This window comes from Primulina huaijiensis, chromosome 17 (genome assembly GCF_012295235.1).
Source record: "Primulina huaijiensis isolate GDHJ02 chromosome 17, ASM1229523v2, whole genome shotgun sequence".
NCBI lineage: Eukaryota > Viridiplantae > Streptophyta > Magnoliopsida > Lamiales > Gesneriaceae > Primulina > Primulina huaijiensis.
In genome coordinates, this window is record NC_133322.1 from 9,651,673 (window position 1) to 9,670,775 (window position 19,103).

General features: G+C 42.2%; 1 protein-coding gene across 1 annotated transcript; it reads right to left on the minus strand.

Moving 5' to 3' along the window:
* Window positions 1–16,404: 16,404 nt before the first annotated feature.
* On the minus strand, window positions 16,405–17,889 carry LOC140962598 (uncharacterized). Its single transcript, XM_073421549.1, has 2 exons — window positions 16,948–17,889; window positions 16,405–16,626 (listed from the first exon to the last, which is right to left on the minus strand). Exons 1-2 carry the CDS (start codon window positions 17,887–17,889, stop codon window positions 16,405–16,407), a joined length of 1,164 nt encoding a protein of 387 aa, XP_073277650.1.
* Window positions 17,890–19,103: the final 1,214 nt, after the last annotated feature.

Below are 19,103 nucleotides of genomic sequence, written 5' to 3' on the forward strand. Positions count from 1 at the left end.
CATGATGAACGCTACTCGTGTGGAAAGCTGTGACATCCATTGACATGGTGATGTGAACTACGTGGAACTCCCATGATTTCGGCTCATATTATTGAGGGAACTCATGGCGACCATCCATTAAGGTTCGACATCGATGGGTAAGGCTTGACACGTAAAGATGAACGACGTCATATTATTGGGTCCTAATCAAACGTGAGACAAAAGTTTACGTTAAGGGTTGCATTGTGATGCAATTGGAAACTACCTTTTAGGAATTATGATTGGCTGATATTATTCGAGATCATAATTCGCTAATTGGTCCTTACGTACCTACTGAGGAAAGGAGTTTCCCGTTTTCGCTAGAGGGTAGTAAAAGATGTCAAAACAGTGAGAGCGAAAATTTATAAAGTAAAAGTTCATACTTTATATCTTACTAAATATTTTAAAATAGTCATTAACATTTATTTGTTTTACTTTTCAGTACAAATTTTTGACAATGTCTTCGATTCGCAATCCGCTATCTGCAATACTCGAAAAGCACGTATTAACCAGACCTAATTACCTCACTTAGCTAAGAAACTTGAAAATCGTCTTAAACTCGGAAAAGATTGCATATACACTGATTGAGTCGCCCCCTGATGAGGCTCCGACTGGCTGCACTCCTGAGGAATTGCAGACCTACAAGGATTGGTGTGACCTTGACTTGAAGGCCAAGTGTTATATGCAGGCTTCTATGAACGATGAGCTGCAGAGGCGTTTTGAGGATGCAAAGAGTGTTGCTGACATTCATTTGCACCTCAAGGAGCTCTTTGGTGAGCAAACACGGTCTCTTAGGCAGGCTACAGTCAAGGAGCTGATCACCTTACGCATGCGAGATGGGGCTTCGGTCCATGAGCATGGCCTAAAGAGGATTGGGCTCGTGGATAAGCGCTTTGGCATGGATTTGATGTTGCCTTCGGAGTTGACCACGGACGTGTGGCTCTTATCGTTGCCTAGCGCGTTTGATCCTTTTGTGGTGAATTTCAATATGAACAAGATGAGCCGAACCTTGAGGAGTTGGTGAACATGCTTGTGACCTTTGAGTCCACCATCAAGAAAGAGAAGCAGGTTCTTTATGTTGGCTCTTCATCTGGTTCGAAGACTGGTCCATCTGGGAAAGGAAAGAAGATTTCTTTCCAACGTCCCAAGGAGAATGTGCCCTTGAAGAGGCAAGCTCAGAGTCCCGTTGTGGCAGCCACACCAGTCAAGGCTGACAAGACTGTTGATATTTGTCATCACTGCAAGAAGCCTGGACATTGGAGGCGTAATTGCAGGGAATATCTTGCCCAGAAAGGTTCTGGAAATGGTATGTTCTATATTGAAGTAAACACNATTTTGAGAGACGTTTTGTTTGTACCGGAGTTGGTGAAAAACATTATTTCCATTTCTATGCTAGATAAAGATGGATATTCTTGTTTATTTAGCAAAGGTGTTTGCAACATTTACAAGAATGAATGTTTAATTGGTACTGGAGAACTTGAAAACGATCTCTACACCTTAAAATTGAAAGATATTCCACTAAACAATGTCCAAGCAATAAAAACAACAAACAAGCGAAAAAAAAATACTCTAAATTCGGCACAATTATGGCATGCTCGATTAGGACATATTTCCCTAAGAAGGATGAACAAGCTAGTAGGAGTAGGCTTGTTTGATATGTCTGATATTAATGCTCTTGCGACTTGTGAATCTTGTCTAAAAGAAAGATGAACAAAATTTCCTTTAAGGGCCATGTGGAGCGAGCCAAAGGGTTATTGGATTTGATCCATACCGATGTGTGCGGTCTGCTTAGCATCACCACTAAGCATGGACATGCCTACTTCATCACCTTTACCGTTGACTTTTCGAGGTATGGGTATTTGTATTTGATGAAATACAAGTCTGAAGCCTTTGAAAGGTTCAAAGAATTCAGAAGTGAAGTAGAGAAACAGTTGGGACGAAGCATCAAGACACTTCGATCGGATCGAGGTGGTGAGGACTTGAGTGCCGAGTTCCAAGAGTATCTTAAGGAGAATGCGATTCTCTCGCAGTGGCCTCCGCCCGCTACACCACAGTTGAATGGTGTTTCGGAGCGTCGTAACCGGACTTGGATGGGCATGGTTTGGTCTATGATGGGGTTCACGGAGTTGCCGCCATCCTTTTGGGGATATGCGCTTGGGACAGCGGCACAGTTGTTGAACAATGTCCATTCAAGGCAGTTGATAAGACATCATATGAGATATGGATGGGTAAGCCACCCTAATATTCTTATCTTAGAATATGGGGATGCTCTGCTTATGTGAAGCAGGTAGTGAGAGATAAATTGGATAGTCGATCCACTTTATGTTACTTTGTGGGTTATTCAAGGAATTCAGTTGGATACTATTTCTATCATCCCCAAGAAACAAAGGTGTTTGTTTCTAGGAATGCAACCTTTTTGTAAAAGGAATTTCTATTGGATAGAAAAGGGAAGAGGATAGAACTCGAAGAGGTTCGAGAGACACCCACAATTGTAGAACCCGCACCCGAAGAGCCAAGAGAGGAGATACAAGCTCCTAGAAGATCCGAGAGAGTCTCGAGACCACCTATGAGGTATGGTTTGTTTCTTGAAGAGGGCCATGATCAACCTATCCATGGATGTGATCCAAGGACCTTCAAGGAAGCGTTATCTGATGCCGATTCATCCAAGTGGCTTGAAGCAATGGAATCTGAGATGAATTCCATGCATTCGAACCAAGTGTGGAACCTTGTAGATCCACCTAAGGGAACTGTTCCCATAGGGTATAAATGGATTTACAAGAGGAAACTTGGGGCGGATGGGAAGGTATTGACCTTCAAAGCGTAATTGGTGGCAAAAAGATATACTCAAAGACAAGGAGTTGACTTTGAGGAAACATTTTCTTCAGTTGCAATGTTCAAGTCCATAAGGATATTGCTAGCCATAGCTGCATGGTATGACTATGAGATATGGCATATGGATGTCAAGACAGCCTTTCTTAATGGGGATGTTAAGGAAGAGATTTACATGTCTCAACCTGAAAGGTTTACATCTGTCGGAAGTGAGCATATGGTATGCAAACTTCAGAGATCTATTTATAATCTAAAGCAGGCATCTAGGATTTGGAACCTCAGATTCGATAGTACAATCAAAGAGTTTTGTTTTGCTAAGAATCCTGAGGAACCCTGTGTGTATAAGAAGGTCAGTGGGAATGCTGTGACATTCCTGGTGCTTTATGTTGATGACATTCTACTCATTGCGAATGATGTAGGAATGTTGCAATCAACTAAAATATGGTTAGCAGGTAAGTTCTCGATGCAGGACTTGGGTGAAGCATCTTTTGTATTAGGAATACCGATCTATAGAGATAGATCAAGAAGATTGCTTGGTCTCACCAGTCCACATAAATTGATACCATCGTGAAGAGGTTCTCGATGGATGAGTCCAAGAGAGGACATCTACCAATGTGTCATGGCGTGTCCCTATCCAAGTCTATGTCTCCCAAGACTGATGGAGAGATAGCGACGATGACAAGCATTCCTTATGCATTTGCGATTGGTAGCATCATGTATGGGATGATATCTACACGTCCTGACGTGGCTTTCGCATTGAGTGTAGTGAGTAGATATCAATCGAACCCTGGTCTTCCACATTGGAAAGCTGTGAAAGACATCTTCAAGTATTTGTGTACCATGTTTCATTGGTAGGGGACATTGTGATGTCCGAACATGCAGATAGGTGCTATTGGTAGAGTGCACTAAACAACCCTCCATAAAGGACTTTCTAAGTGGTTCTCACTTATCGAGTGGAAACGTCCTAGTTTATGGTTGTACACCATTAGTCCTTATGACCTGGGACAACATTGAGACTCTATGTGCTAGCATTACACTTTGACTTGTTTACCGGCTCTCATGGGGTCATCAGGTGGCAAGGTTGGGTGTTTTGGCGAAACATATATGAGTCAATGCATTGTAGTCTGGGATTCACAGCTTACCTTCGTGTATGGATATCTTATGTGATCTCATGTGTATGTAGTTTGAAATCTCTGATCAGAGTATGGTGGTAATTATGAAAGGGTTTCATAGATTACACCATCGATGCAACTACGACATGACACATAGTATCGATTCATTGACAACTCTCGATATACCAATGGTTGTCGAATCGGTCGGGATATCTGAGATGAAGGGACCGTACTGTACGCTAACCATAATTGAATGGTTCTTGTAGGCACTATCATTTGATACCTAGGGAAGCATGTAAGCAATGCTGCTAGGCGTTTAACATGATTAGTTGGGTACTATCAGACTTGAGTTCTGACGTTCTCATAATCAAGGAGTTGATAATTAAGAATGGAGCAATTGGGGTATGCTCGTATAAGGACATGTTTAGTCCGAATCACATGGAGATGTGAACCCACAGCTAGTTGTATCAATGAACCATTGAGGGCCACACAAGTACTAGCTTTCTAGAGCCCGTTGAGAACTAAAATAGTTCAATGTGTTGAACGGCTTATAAAGAAGTTTATAGGCGTAGGGAAAAATAAAAGTATGACTTTTATGAGAGAATGTAACTTTTAATTTGATGAAGTGTTCCTAAATTAAAAGTTGGCCAAACAAGTAATGTATTTGAAATTGTGATTTTCATAAACATTATTATGGACTAAATTAAATTAATTCCAAGTGTTGAATTAATTAAACACTAGTGGACCTAGTAGAGTCCAAATAATTAAATTAATTCAAGTGTTGGATTAATTAAATTACATTGGGCCTTGTAGAGCCCAATTAGAAATAATTATTAAACTAGCGGGCTTGAGTAAAATCTACTAAAATTTAAATGGTCTCAAATGTGTTTGAGATATTTAAATAAAAGTCCATGGGCTTTGTAATTGTTAAAAACCCAAATAGATTGCATGCATGGGAGATGAAAGGGTGGGAGACAACTTTTTGTATAACCAAGGCATGGCATGCACATGCTTAACTCAACTTTTTCAAGGACCAAGAAAAGTCTTCCAACCTCATTCTCTACACCTAGATGGCCGAAATTTTCTACACTTTTTCTCTCAATTTTTCTCTTCATTTTGGTTGAAGAAAATATACTCTTCTCAAAGAAAAATGCCATACATTTTCTAGTGCAAGTGTAAGGTGGATCTTCCTAGTTAGTGGTGGGCTTGATTTTGAAGGAAGGACTCAAGAACAAGGAGAGCTTGTAGATTTGTCTTGCCTTTGAAGAGCCAAGTTGTTTACAACTTGGTTGGAGCCATTACATCAATCTTTGAGATTGATAGATAACATGTTAAACACCCTATGAATGTCATAGTTGTGGTTTTGTATTTGCTACACGTAATAGGCTTAGGGTGCTCGGTTTTCTTGTTCTTGATGAAACAAAAATTTTAAACTTCCGTTGCGCAACCGGGTGCCTTAATCGATCTCTTTTCAGTATGAGCTTTAAGAAGTACCTCTTTTCGAATGTCATCACCCATAGGAACACATATCCTGCCTCGAAAGGTCAGTAACCCGTCATGATTCGACCCAAACACAGAAACTTCTGTCAGATCACTTTTCCCCTTCAACTCTAATAACTGAGCATCCAGCTGTTGTTCCTTCAAAATTCGATCAAATAAAGTTGAGTGAAGAACTAGAGCAGACAATCGAGCAACTGTACCTGAAGATACCAAATTGATCTCATTTCTTTGCAAATCAAGCAGCAAAGGTTTAGAAATCATGGACCCAATAATGAACTCGATTTGCGACTCAAAGCATCATCAACCACATTAGCTTTACCAGGATGATAGCTAATGGTGCAATCATAATCTTTTACCAATTCCAACCATCTCCGCTGCCGCATATTCAGATCCTTCTGCGAAAACAAATAAATCAAACTTTTGTGATATGTAAATATTTCACATTTCTCACCATAAAGGTAGTGCCGCCAAATCTTTAAACAAAAACTACAGACGCCAACTCCAAATCATGAGTGGGATAGTTCTTCTCGTATTCCTTCAACTGACGAGAAGCATATGCTATCACTTTCCCACGCTGCATCAATACAGCACCTAACCCTTGCTTAGAAGCATCTTTATATACAACAAAATCTTCAGTACCACAAGGAAGTACCAAAACAGGGGCAGAAGTTAACTTATCTTTCAATGTTTGAAATGCTTGCTGGCACTCAATGGTCCATTCAAACTTGGTAGCCTTCCGTGTCAAACTTTTCAATGAAAAAGCTATCTTTGAAAAGTCGGCTATGAACCGTCGGTAATACCCTGCCAAACCAAGAAAACTCCTTACCTCTGAAACTGTCTTTGGAATGGACCTGTAACGCCGCAGATTCGACGACTGTCCTCACTGTACCAAGACGAGTCTTTTCAGCGTGCTTATGTCCTCACTCACACGCACCCTAGAAAACTTCCCAAGAGGTCAGCCATCCCAGAATTGCCCCAAGTCAAGCACGCTTAATTTTGGAGTTCTTATGTGATTAGCTACCGAAAAGAAGATGCACCTTCGTGGTATGAGTAGTACATGTCAAATCTTTTAATCTCTCTTCAACTATACAGTCCATTACATTGAACAGTCTCGGAATCCCTCTCTTTCCGGCGTAAGATCGGTTCATTCATGTTCCCTCCGCCTAGAAGCCTGCCACGAGCCGCTCATTGTCCATGCAACCTCATGGCACCGGCGATCACCCCCCGCCCTCTTCGGCCCCGGTCCTCACATGCCCTGTGACGTACCGTACTTTTACTACTTAAAATTTGCGGAAAAATTAAAAATTTTCTAAAATATAAACATCCATACGGTCGTCAACTCATCGTTCATAAATATATCTTTGGGATCATCCATCACCGATAAAAATTTTGTTAAAAGAAAAGCTTGTTCAAAACATCTCGCATCAAAACATAAAATCAGAGTAAATTTAAACTTGCATAAAAATATTAAAAATGACGTGGGCGGTCCTCGGGTTTAGCCTCCCGCTCAGTCCAAGCCTGCTCCTTGGTCCCCACCTCCAGCCTCCTCATAAACATCCTCGCCTGCATCGATCAAGTCTAGTGAGTCTAAAAACTCAACACGCATAAACTGGTAGTAACAAATAATACGTAATAAAACCACATGCAACTTCAAAATAGGACATACATACTTGAACTTGAAATGAACTGGAACATGCTTACACAACATAGACGTGCCATAACGTGAAAAATTTTATTAAACATGCTGCATACTAGAACGTACTTGAACATACATAATCTCATCATTTTTCGTAGAGGCATGATTCAAAGCAAGTGACCCATACATAATAAACGCCAGATCAGACTAAACCACAATACTGGGCTGACAGGGACGTATCCACTGCCACATACATGAGATCCCCGTTCATAATTTAACGGGCTGATTGGTCCCCGGTCATAATTTAACGCTTTCCAATCACGATCTAAACCCGTTCATAATTTAACGGGCGGATTGGTCCCCGTTCATAATTTAACGCTTTTCAATCCTAAACATAATTTGGTCACAAGACATTTAGCATACCTCAAAAACTTGAAATATTTTCTTGCACCTCATACATACTTACTTGGCGTTGAGGGATTCGTTGAACTTCGATCGGGGCCGTCGCTGATGCACGTACTAACATGAAACTGCATACTTAACTTGCATAGCTTAGACGTACTTATCATGGTTACTCTCAAGCTCAATCATTTCTTAGGACATTCTAAAATTTCCCCTGACTCGACCCTGATAATCCTTGCACTAAACCATGACATCAAACCCCAAAGTAAACATTAAACTTTTCCCAAAAACGTGAGTACACGGACCCAGTTACCGGGTCCGTATACGGGTCTGTCTAAGTGCGTTGGAAAGAATACTCGGAAAGAAGAAGGGGCACGAACCCCGTGCTAGGGTTCGTGTAGGGGTCCGGGTGGCTTCGCGAATTTTGACACCGAAAAGAAACAAAGGCACGGACCCCGTGCCCTGGTCCATGTAGGGATCCGTGTCAGCTCGCAAAAATGGCTACTCGAAGGAAACAAAGGCACGGACCCCGTGTCAGGGTCCGGGTAGACCTCCGTGTAGGCACTGGAAAAATACACTAAGTGACACACAAAGGCACGGACCCCGTGCCCTCATCCGTGTAGGGATCCGTTTAGCTACTATGAACGCGTACCTACGAGAATTCATGTGCTTGTGGCTTCCTCTTCCTATTTCGATCACCCAACCGTGACTCGACACCTCGAGGCCTGTCCTAGGACGTCACGACATTGTACCAAACCCAAGCAAGCCTTTATAATTGTTCCCAAGTGTGACAATCAACAACTAACGACACAACTCGAAGTTCGAAACCATTTTCTTCCTCGACTCTTGATTCAACTTGGTGCCTAACGACACGAAAAGAGACCAAAAATCATCCCAACATCAAACTAAGCATACCTAGACGCAGCAACGATCACCCGTTGATTCCCAACGAAGCCTGCAACAAATAAACTTCAAGAACGCATCAACATCGTAATTTACTGAAAAACGCAGTTTGAGCAGTCCCATGAAAGTCGCCATAACTCACTCAATTTTTGTCCAAATAACTCGAATTTTATATCAAATCGAACGTATCAAAATGTTCTACATTTTTTGTATTGAAATTTTTCTCAAAATCGCGACTGAAAATTCTTAGTTTTTACAAGAACAGTAAAAACGTGATTTAGATCTAAAAATTTTCCTTCAAAATCGATCCAATCAATTATCCGCTCAAACTATGAACATCATACATGAATTTTACGCATAAAATAACGCAACGCATAATATGACATGATCGACGCAACAAAAGAGAGATTATACTTTCCTTTTGATATCAAACTTTATCGAAACGACGTCACCTAAGCGGAGATAGAAGCGAGGTTGATCCGGGACGCACGTGGCACGTTTTCTTGAAATAAAATTGCTCAAAACTTGCTGGAAATTGACAAGGGAAGGGGCGGCTGCCGTCTACCTCAAGAACCCTAGTTCTATTCTTTTAAAATTATGAAAACTGAATGTGTGTGTGTGACGTGTGTTAGCGTGAGTTTTAGTGTGTGTAAACATGTGTGTGTGTGTGTGCGTTAAGAAGGAAATTAAGGGGAAATAAATCTTGGTTTAATAAAATAATTAACTTGCTAATTAGACATAAATCAAATATTAAACTTATTAAAATCCCCCAATAAAATAAGAATACACAAGCACTAAACCTTTAAAGGTTTTAAAAATTCTAAAACTAAATAAATTATTTAAAATGCCACAGCCTAGCTTTAAAAAATAAAATACCGCATTTTATTTGCCAAAATCGTCATCGAGTCTTTTCCTCAATCCCGCCTCGAATAAACGCCTGAAACATGAAACTCGAAAAATATTTTAACGTGCATCACATAATCCTGAATAATTTAAAATAATGCATTTAAATAAATCATGCATGGCTACTACTCATTTAAACTTAAAATAATGATTTAAAAATTAAATAAATGAATGGGTTATACGTGTACAGAATTTGGGCACTACAGGACCATTGTTTAATGTACTCGTTCTTGGATGGATCAACAGATATTCCTTCTTTTGAAACAATATGAGCCAAAAATGCCACCTGCTCTAACCAGAACTCACATTTCTTTAACTTGACATACAATTGCTTATCCCTCAACAGCTGCAACACAATCCTCAAATGATCACGATGAAGATCTCGTGTCTTTGAGTAGATCAAGATGTCATCAATGAAAACAATGACAAAAGTATCCAAATACGGCTTAAAGACACGATTCATCAAATCCATAAAAACTGAAGGAGCATTGGCTAGCCCAAACAACATCACCAAAAATTCATAATGGTCATACTTCGTTCTAAACGCAGTCTTTGGTATGTCCTTTTTCACCTTCAGTTGATGGTAACAGGACCGGTCAATCTTCGAAAATATTGCTGCTCCTTGCAATTGATCAAAGAGATCATCAATACGTGGCAAAGGATATTTGTTCTTCACTGTTACCTTGTTGAGTTCTCGGTAGTCAATACATAATCGCAATGATCCATCCTTCTTCTTTACGAACAAAACTGGAGCTCCCCACGACGAGGAACTAGGACAAATAAAAACTTTATCTAATAGCTCCTGCAATTGAGTCTTCAATTCTTTCATTTCAGTAGAAGCCATTCTGTATGGAGCCTTGAAAATTGGAGCTGTACCTAGAATTAAGTCAATAACAACTTTATCTCTCGATCAGGTGGTAAACCAGGCACATCATCAGCAAACACGTCAGGATAATCCTGAACCACATCAATATCTTGTAATTGCAAATTACTTTCCTGTCGCACATCAACCACTGAAGCTAGAAAACCCATACAACCTTTGTGCAACAACTCATTAGCTTGAAGGCAAGAAATAATAGGAATACCCATCGAAGAGCCTAGACTAACAAAAACACAACTATGATGGTCATCGGCTAAAAATTTCACCGTCTTGCCCACACAATCAATCACCGCACGATAAGCAGATAACCAATCCATCCCCAAAATAACATCAAATGCAACCATCGGAATAACAATAAGATCAGCAAACAATAATCTAGTACCCATTTGTACAGGACATGCCTTAATGATATTAGTGGGACAAATTTCATTCCCAGAGGGCAACACAATATTGAAGTGTAATGGCATAACAGTAGGTTCAACAGATATAGAATGCATAAATACTTCAGGCATAAAAGAATGGGTTGCACCAGTGTCAATCAATGTAATTGCTTCTTTGCAGTAGATTAAAATATTACCTGATATCACAGAAGAATCGGGATTAACACTTTCCTTTGTCATATCAAAAATTCTGCCTTGGACATTTCCTTTGCCTAAGGAGAGAGGACATTTCAGTGCCGTGTGTCCCATCTCTTTGCATCTAAAACATCATCCACTGCCCACCAAACACTCACCCTTGTGTGGTTTTCCACATTTAGGACATACCAGTCGGTCAGTATCAGAAAGAGGCATAGGAGTTTTAGAGCGCTGCTCGATCTTACCCTTACCTTTGTGGCCACCACAAACATTTGCACTTGCACCTTGTCCTCTAGCTTGGAAAGCTTGCCTCCTCAACTGTCTCTCTTTTTTAATCTCTTGCTCATCATGCTCAGCAAGCAAAGCTCGCTCCACTATGTCTTGATATTTCACCACTTTGGACATATGAACATCTCTTCGAATCTCTGGCTTCAAACCACAAAGGAAGTGTTGTTCTTTATTTTTATCATTCTCAGCAATAAAAGGAACAAAAACACATCCTTCCTCAAACTTCAACGTATACTCAGTAACAGACAAAGCATCCTGCCTCAATTCCAGAAATTCCTTCACCTTCTTGGCTTTTACTTCACGTGAAAAGTATTTGGCATAAAATAACTCTTCGAACTCACCCCATTTTAACTCGCGTACATTGACAGTCACTTTTGTAGCTTCCCACCAGATGCAAGTAGATCTGACTAGCATAAAGACAGCACAACTAACCTTGTCTTGATCAATGAACTTCAAGTAATCAAATATAACCTCCAATGATTTGACCCATTCAAGAGCTACGAGTGGATCGGCACCACCTATAAACTCCGGAGGGTTCAAACGTCTGAAACGATCATATGCATCGATGCATCTTCAAAACTTTCCGTTGTGCCTTGAACTCTTCCACGACCACGACCCTGAGTCAAGGTGTGCATGCTCAATAACTGTTGGATTTTCTCACCATGAACCTTCGCTTGTTCTTTCAATAGCCTACTAAATTCATCTACAATTCACAGTCTTATCGGTCGTAGAGGTCCTATTTTCCCCTTCAGTATTCTTTCTTTTGGGAGGCATATCCTACACATATGCTCACTTTAACAATAGATAGGGATAAAGTATACATCAATGGCAATGAAATAGAAACAATTCTCAATGTTAAAATCTATAGATGCAGGATCGAAAATGATGATACCAAATTTTCCCTGGGTCCGGTGTGGTGAGCTTGAGCTTCAGATCAGCAATTTGTGAACCGGAGCGGATGGACCACCACCGGTCTATACAAACTAGCAGCTATTGGAAGGTGCTGAGAATTTCTCCGGCGTGACCACTCTGACGTTTTTATCGGATTTTGTGGTTAGGAATAAAGAAAATGGGAAGATACAATATGTGGAATAGTGCTGAAGAAAGTTCATGTCTCAATGCCCCCAACCATGAAATATATATGTGTATTTATAGTGGTTGAGAAGACTTCTTATCATACCGCGTCGAAGTCTATTTTAGGTAAATTTACCTATAAAATTAAACTCTTCTCCAATCAGTACAAGTTCGTGCCGGATTTTTTGTCGCATCTAATCATACGGCGAGATTATAGCATGCAAGTTCGGGCCGGATTTCTTTTCGCATCTAATCATACGATGAGATTCTAGCATACTTAAAGGTCATTCACGCTTTTGACATTTGACAAAGTTTTTAGGATAGACACATGACGCATGGGCCTGCGATTCATGTCACAAGCACCTGTGCTTAACAAAACCCTGCTCTGTGCGTTGGTTGGGCTCGGTTACCAGAGGTTCGGCTGAGCTCTGCCCAAAGTTTGGCCACCATGGCTCGGCCGAGCGGCCGTGCTCTGCCTAGGTCTCGGCCGAGCATCAGGGCTCGGCCATCATTGGCTCGGCCGAGCACTAGGGCTCAGCCGATCTTTCCCCATGACTCGGCCGAGCCCTGTGCTCGGCCATCAGTGTCTCGGCCGAGGACAAGGGCTCGGCCGAGCTTTACCCATGACTTGGCCGAGCACAGGGTGTCGGCCATCAGTGGCTCGGCCGAGTACCGGGTCTTGGCCGAGCTCTGTCCATGACTAGGCCGAACACCGGGGCTCGGCCGAGCTCTGCCCATGACTAGGCCGAACACCGGGGCTCGGCCATCAGGGGTTCGGCCGAACACCAAGCTCGGCCGAGGTGCTCAAGAAGAAACGGTTGAGATCGTCTAGAGATGATATCGAATTCGTACGAGTCGTGCTCGACGGGTTGCGTTTAAGGTCCTTTGGAAAAAAATAGGACTCGAGCATGGTGGAATATTGAGGGCATCAGTAGTAACCCCCCATCTGTGGTCTAAAAGAAGTATTGAATTTTAGACCAGTGAATCGCTATGAGTGAGCCTTTAGCCCTCGAGTTCAACGTTGGTTGCGAGAAGATCTGGACCGTTCAAGTTATTTGTAAGATTTTGGTCAGCTATGATCAAACGTTGGTTCGGATCCCGAGGTCTTTGAACAGGCATGATCCTAGTCGTCTATTCTTGATTTAATCGGACGGTTCTCCTTTACGTGACCCTCCTATAAATACGGCCTTCCCTTCATTCTCAAATCTCACAATTCTCTTCATTTCTCTCTCAAATTACAAAGTGCTTCACGCCCTTTCGACTTTCACGGTTCGGCCAACTGTCCTGAGCTCGGTAACCTCTTGCTCCCAACTCTGTTCTTCTTGACCACTTTGGTAAGTTCTTCATCCTGTGTTAATTGCAATATTTTGGTTAAGGAATGGATGAAGCTGTAGGCATTTCTTCCCCCTCCCCTTCGAAGACTTTGGCGGAGCTTACCTGGTATGAAATTAAGGCTTCGGTCCTAGGGTATGACGATGTTCTTAGGATTAGAGAGTTATCAGGGTTGTCTCCGGAAATCGATATTAGAATCATTTGTGATCACTATCTTATATGGCCCAGTCAATTAGCTCTCAATTCCTTTAGCACGCTTCTGGCCTTGGGGGTATTGCTCAGGTATTTCGATATACCCCTTTCCGTATCCCTTTTGGACCGCTTTGTACAAATCAAAAGAAAAAAAATGGGTCGGATTTACCTATCACCCCGGCCCGAGTGCGATTTTCTGGGCGGGAACCCTTCATCCCACAAAGGTTGGATGAACAGATAGTATCTCGGAAAGGTGTTTTGACGTCAAAAGCCTGATCCAGGATGATCTTCTTTGTGAATTTAGGTTCTGCAAGAAGGGAATCGAAGTGGAGGGGGACCTAGTTATATTTCCCATAGCCTTTCCCTTTTCTTATTGAAAACCAATTTTATGATGACTCTATGTTTCTTTTGCTTCTTATGTCTCCTCTTCCCCGACATCTTTTTTTTTTTAGACAAAAGAATTATGAAGTCCGAAATGCTTAAGAACATGAAAAGGAGGAAAGGTGAGATCGGAACTTCTTCGAAATCTTCTACCTTCGAAGCCAAAGGGAAACAGAAGAAACTTCCCAGGGAGTCTGATGGGCAGACCACGAAAAAAATCTTAAGATTACTAGTTCATCCCCGACCCCCAAGGGCTTTGGGAAGGGGACTCACAATTCTTCCAATGTTCCCGTTAGCCATGATTTCGAAAAGGTCGAGCTGGAGGCACCTCTCGATCACGGGACTTCTTTCATAGCCCATCCTTCCGAACCGGACACTCTAAATTTTGTTCGGCACTTGGTATCTTCGGAGGATCTCGCCATCGTGCAAGCCGATACCGACCTTCAAGCCATAGAGGCTATGTCCCTTAATTTCATGCAGGTAACTAGTTTTGTCTCTTTTGTATCACCCGTTCTTCTTTAACAAACTTATATATTGAGTTTCGCAGGCTCTTGTCTGGGGAGGGAAGTCACCGATCGAATATGTAGAGTCCAAAAATCCATGAATGACATCCTCAGCCATCACGAGGAGTTATGAAGCGCATGGAAGATATCCATACCAAGAATGAGGCAGAGAAAGCGGCTTTCTTAGCCGAGCTTGAGGCCGTCCGAGCTCAAGCACAAATCTTTGAAGACAAGGCCGCTTGGGCGGAGCAGAGAGCACTTCAGCTCGAGGAACAACTGCGTAATAAGGAAAATGAAGCAGAGACCATGCGGCTTCAGAAGAAAGAAGAGTTCATCCGCTCTTCGTAATTTGATTCGTTGTGCTCCAACAAAGCCACCTCCTACTTTGAGCACGGATTCAATGAGAGTATTGCTCAAGTACGAGCCTATGGATATTCTGAAGCCGAACACCCTTTCTCTTTCCTCGATGTTGTTAAGGCCCTAGAGGACATGCCGGAGGATGAAGAGATGGGTGATGGAGAGTGAAGGTTCTGACACCCGAAAGAAAATGAAAGAGCCAGTCGGGCAAAGCTCTTCGCCTGTCATTTCTTTATTTTAAGTCTCTTTTTATCAATATGCTTATACTTCTTCTGTTTCTGTTTTGAGTGTTCTCTTTATCATGTTTCCCTTTCCTTTATCATTGTCCAATGTTTTGAACCTATGTCTTTAGTTTTCATATAAGTTAATGAAATGTGATTAAGCAAGTGGTTTGCTCGAAAGATAAGACGTATAACTTCAAAAAGAGAAATAGAACTAGTGCATCTTCAGAATTATAAACTTATTGTCATAAGAAGGTTTATAAAATATCATGTCTAGTGCGGATCTGATCCCTTGTACGGGGATATCAGACTTTGTTTCGTATCGAGCTCGAGATCGACCCTTTAATCGTGCTAATCACGGGTCGGACTTTGCATTGGACCGAGCTTGAGGTCGGACTTTGTTTTGAAGCGAGCTAGAGGTCGGACTTTGCTTCATACCGAGCGCGAGGTCGAACTTTGCTTCGTACCGAGCGCGAGGTCGGGCTTTTAATCGTGCCGATCGTGAGGTCGGACTTTTTTTTTATTTATGAACGCGAGGTCAGACTTTTAATCGTGCCGAATGCAACGCCGGACTTTTTTTTTATTGCCGAACATGAGGTCGAACTTTCTTTTTATTGTCGAGCGCGAGGTCGGACTTTTAATCGTGCCGAACGCGAGGTCGGACTTTTTTTTATTGCCGAAGGAGAGGTCGGACTTTCTTTTAATTGTCGAACGCGAGGTCGGACTTTTAATCGTGCCGAGCGCGAGGTCGGACTGATAATCGCGCCGAGCGCGAGGTCGGACTTCGCCAAGTTTATTTCGATTAAGAAGGATGATATATCAACGCCCTATCTTTATTCATGGTTTTGAAAATAAAAATATAATTTCATAAAATAAAGACAAAACTAACATGATGGGTTGAGACTATGACTAAGCATAATATTTCTTCAAGTGTTGGACGTTCCATGGGCGCTTGTTGGTTTTCTTTCCATCAGCATCTTCTAGATAGTAAGCTGCAATTCCTGCTTTCCCAATAACTTTGTAGGGTCCCTCGTATTTTGGGTCTAATTTCCCTCTCTCTCCCTGAAATTGGATTTTCTTCGTGACCAGATCCCCTGTTTCGAACGACCGGGGCCGCACCCTTTTGTTATATGCTTGAGCCATCCTCTTCTTGTAAGCAGCCATCCGAACAGCTGCTTGATTTCTCTTTTCCTCTACTAGGTCCAAATCCATGGCCCTCCATTCATCATTATTTGGTCCATATCCTATCAGCCGAAAACTTTCTTGTCCGATTTCTGCTGGCAGGATAGCCTCAGTACCTACACTAAATTATATGGTGTTTCTCCATTTCCGATCCGAGCCGTTGTTCGGTAAGCCCACAATACACTAGGTAATTCCTCAACCCATTTTCTTTTGGCAGAGTCCAGACGTGTTTTAAGGGTGTGCACAATTGATCTATTAGTGACCTCGACTTGTCCGTTTCTTTGAGGATAAGCCACCGATGTAAATATCTGCTCTATCTTCATCTCCTTACACCATTCCTGAATTTTAGAACCACAAAATTGTCTCCCATTGTTAGATATAAGCCTCCTTGATATCCCAAACCGACATACTAGGTACTTCCATAAAAATTTTAAGATCTCTCCTTCAGTGATTTTGGCCAACGGTTCAGCTTTTGCCCATTTAGAAAAATAATCTACTGCTACCAATAAGAATTTCCTTTGACCTGTGCTTACGGGAAATGGTCCCACAATATCTATGCCTCATTGATCGAAAGGGCAAGGGGAAACAACTGACCTCATAAGTTCGGCTGGTTGCCATTGTAAATTAGCATGCTTTTGACAATTATAACAGGACCTCACCTCATGAGCGCATCTTTTTTCATGGTTGGCCAGAAGAAGCCTGCCATTAAAGCTTTCCGAGCCAGAGCTATACTCCCCCAGGTGATTACCACAACATCCTTCATGGATTTCTTGAAGGACATAATCAGCCTCTTCTGGACCCAAGCATTTCAAGAGAGGTCTAGAAAAAGACCTCTTATACAGTATCCCATCCAAGAGCAAGAAGCGGAGTGCTCTCCTCTTGAATTCTCGAGCTCTTTTTGGTTCAGCCGGGACTTTCCCATGACATAAGTATTGCTGAACCTCATATCTCCAATCTTCTTCCAACATATTTACTTTCCCAGCTTGAAGGTGATCAATTTGCGAGACAAGCTCTTGTCCGATTAGCTCTGGCTCTGTGGGCTGATCAAGAGAACTGGCCATCTTGGCCATCCTGTCCGCCGTTTCGTTCTTAGCTCGAGAGATTTTTTTCTTGATTAAATCTGAGAAGTCTTCCTTAGTTTTTTCAAAAGCTTTGGCATATCTGACCATCTTCTCATTTTTCACTTCGAACTTACCCTTACTTTGCTGTATTACCAATTGAGAATCAGAATAGAGGACGGCCCGAGTAACACCCATACTTCGGGCAGCCCTTAGCCCGACCAAAAGTGCTTCGTACTCGGCCTCATTATTGGAGGCCCGGAAGTTCAGCCTCACTGCTACCTTGGTCTCTTCTCCCCAAGGAGATATTATCACGATTCTGACCTCACTTCCTGTTCGACAAGAAGAACCATCTACGAAGACCTTCCATTGTTCTTCCTCCGATACTTGAACAGTCTCCGCCAGAACGTATTCACTGAGCTCGGTCACCCACTTAATCAATCTTCCTGAGGTATCTGGATGTGAGAAAATCTTCCCCAGGACGTTGTTAGTGAGGACAGTGATCGGATGTGATAAGAAATAAGGCCTCAATTTTCTGGCCATGATGACGAGGGCCAATGCCAACTTTTCCTGAGTAGTATAATTGACCTATGCTCCCTTTAAAGCGTGACTCATAAAATAGACTGGCTGATGAACTGCATCCTCTCTTCTGACTAGAACCAAACTTGCAGCCTGAGGAGTGACTGCTAAGTACACAAAGAGCTCCTCTCCAGGGACGGGTTTATTCAAGATAGGTTTTCAGCTCACTCTAAGATAAGTTTTCAGCTCCTGCAGTGCTTTCTCACTATGATAATTCCACTCCAAATTTTTAGCTTTCCGAAGTACCTTAAAGAATGGGAAACTTCGATCTGCGGATCGAGATATGAATCGGGTTAGAGCGGCGATTCTCCCTGTCAATCGCTGCACTTCTTGAATATTTCGAGGAGAACTCATAGAGGATAGTGCTTGCACCTTTTCTGGATTAGCCTCAATGCCTCTGCGAATCACCATATACCCCAAAAACTTGCCCGTCTGAACCCCGAACACACACTTGATAGGGTTCAGCTTCAACTTGTACTCCCGCAGAGTCTGAAAGGTTTCCTCCAGATCCGTCACAAAATGATCGACTGTCTTGGACTTGATCAATATATCATCCACATAGACCTCAACGTTCTTCCCAAGCTGCCTTTTGTAGACCTTGTCCATAAGCCTTTGATAGGTAGCGCCAGCATTCTTTAATCCAAAAGGCATTACTACATAACAGAATGTCCCCTCGGATGTGATAAAACTGACCTTGCTTCTGTCCTTTTCCGCCAAGGGAATTTGGTGATATCCTTGATATGCATCGAGAAAACAAAAGAGCTCGTGTCCTGCCGTGGAATCGACCGATTGATCTATCCTCGGGAGAGGATAACAATCTTTTGGGCAGGCCCGGTTTAAGTCACGGAAGTCCACACACATCTGCCATTTTCCAGCCGATTTAGGAACCAAGACCACATTAGATAACCATGTCGGGAAATAGATTTCTTGAATGTGTCCTGCTCTTAATAAATCTTGCACTTGCTCCTTGATGATAGCGTCTTTTTCGGGGCCGAAATGCCTCTTCTTCTGAATCACAGACCTGCATTCGTTCAAGACATTCAGCTTATGCTCCATCACCTCCCTCCTAACCCCTTGGAGTTCGGACGGACACCAATCGAACACATCTTTATTTTTCTCCAAACACCGGACCAATTGTTCTTTCAAGGGCTCTTCCAAGGTTCGGGCTATCATCACAA

Coding starts and splice junctions, on each gene's coding strand:
- LOC140962598 (XM_073421549.1), bottom strand. CDS start 17,889: ATGGCCAGAAAATTGAGGCCTTATTTCTTATCACATCCGATCACTGTC. Junction 16,627..16,947: donor AAAAAAGATGCGCTCATGAG/GTGAGGTCCTGT, acceptor TCTAAAATTCAG/GAATGGTGTAAGGAGATGAA.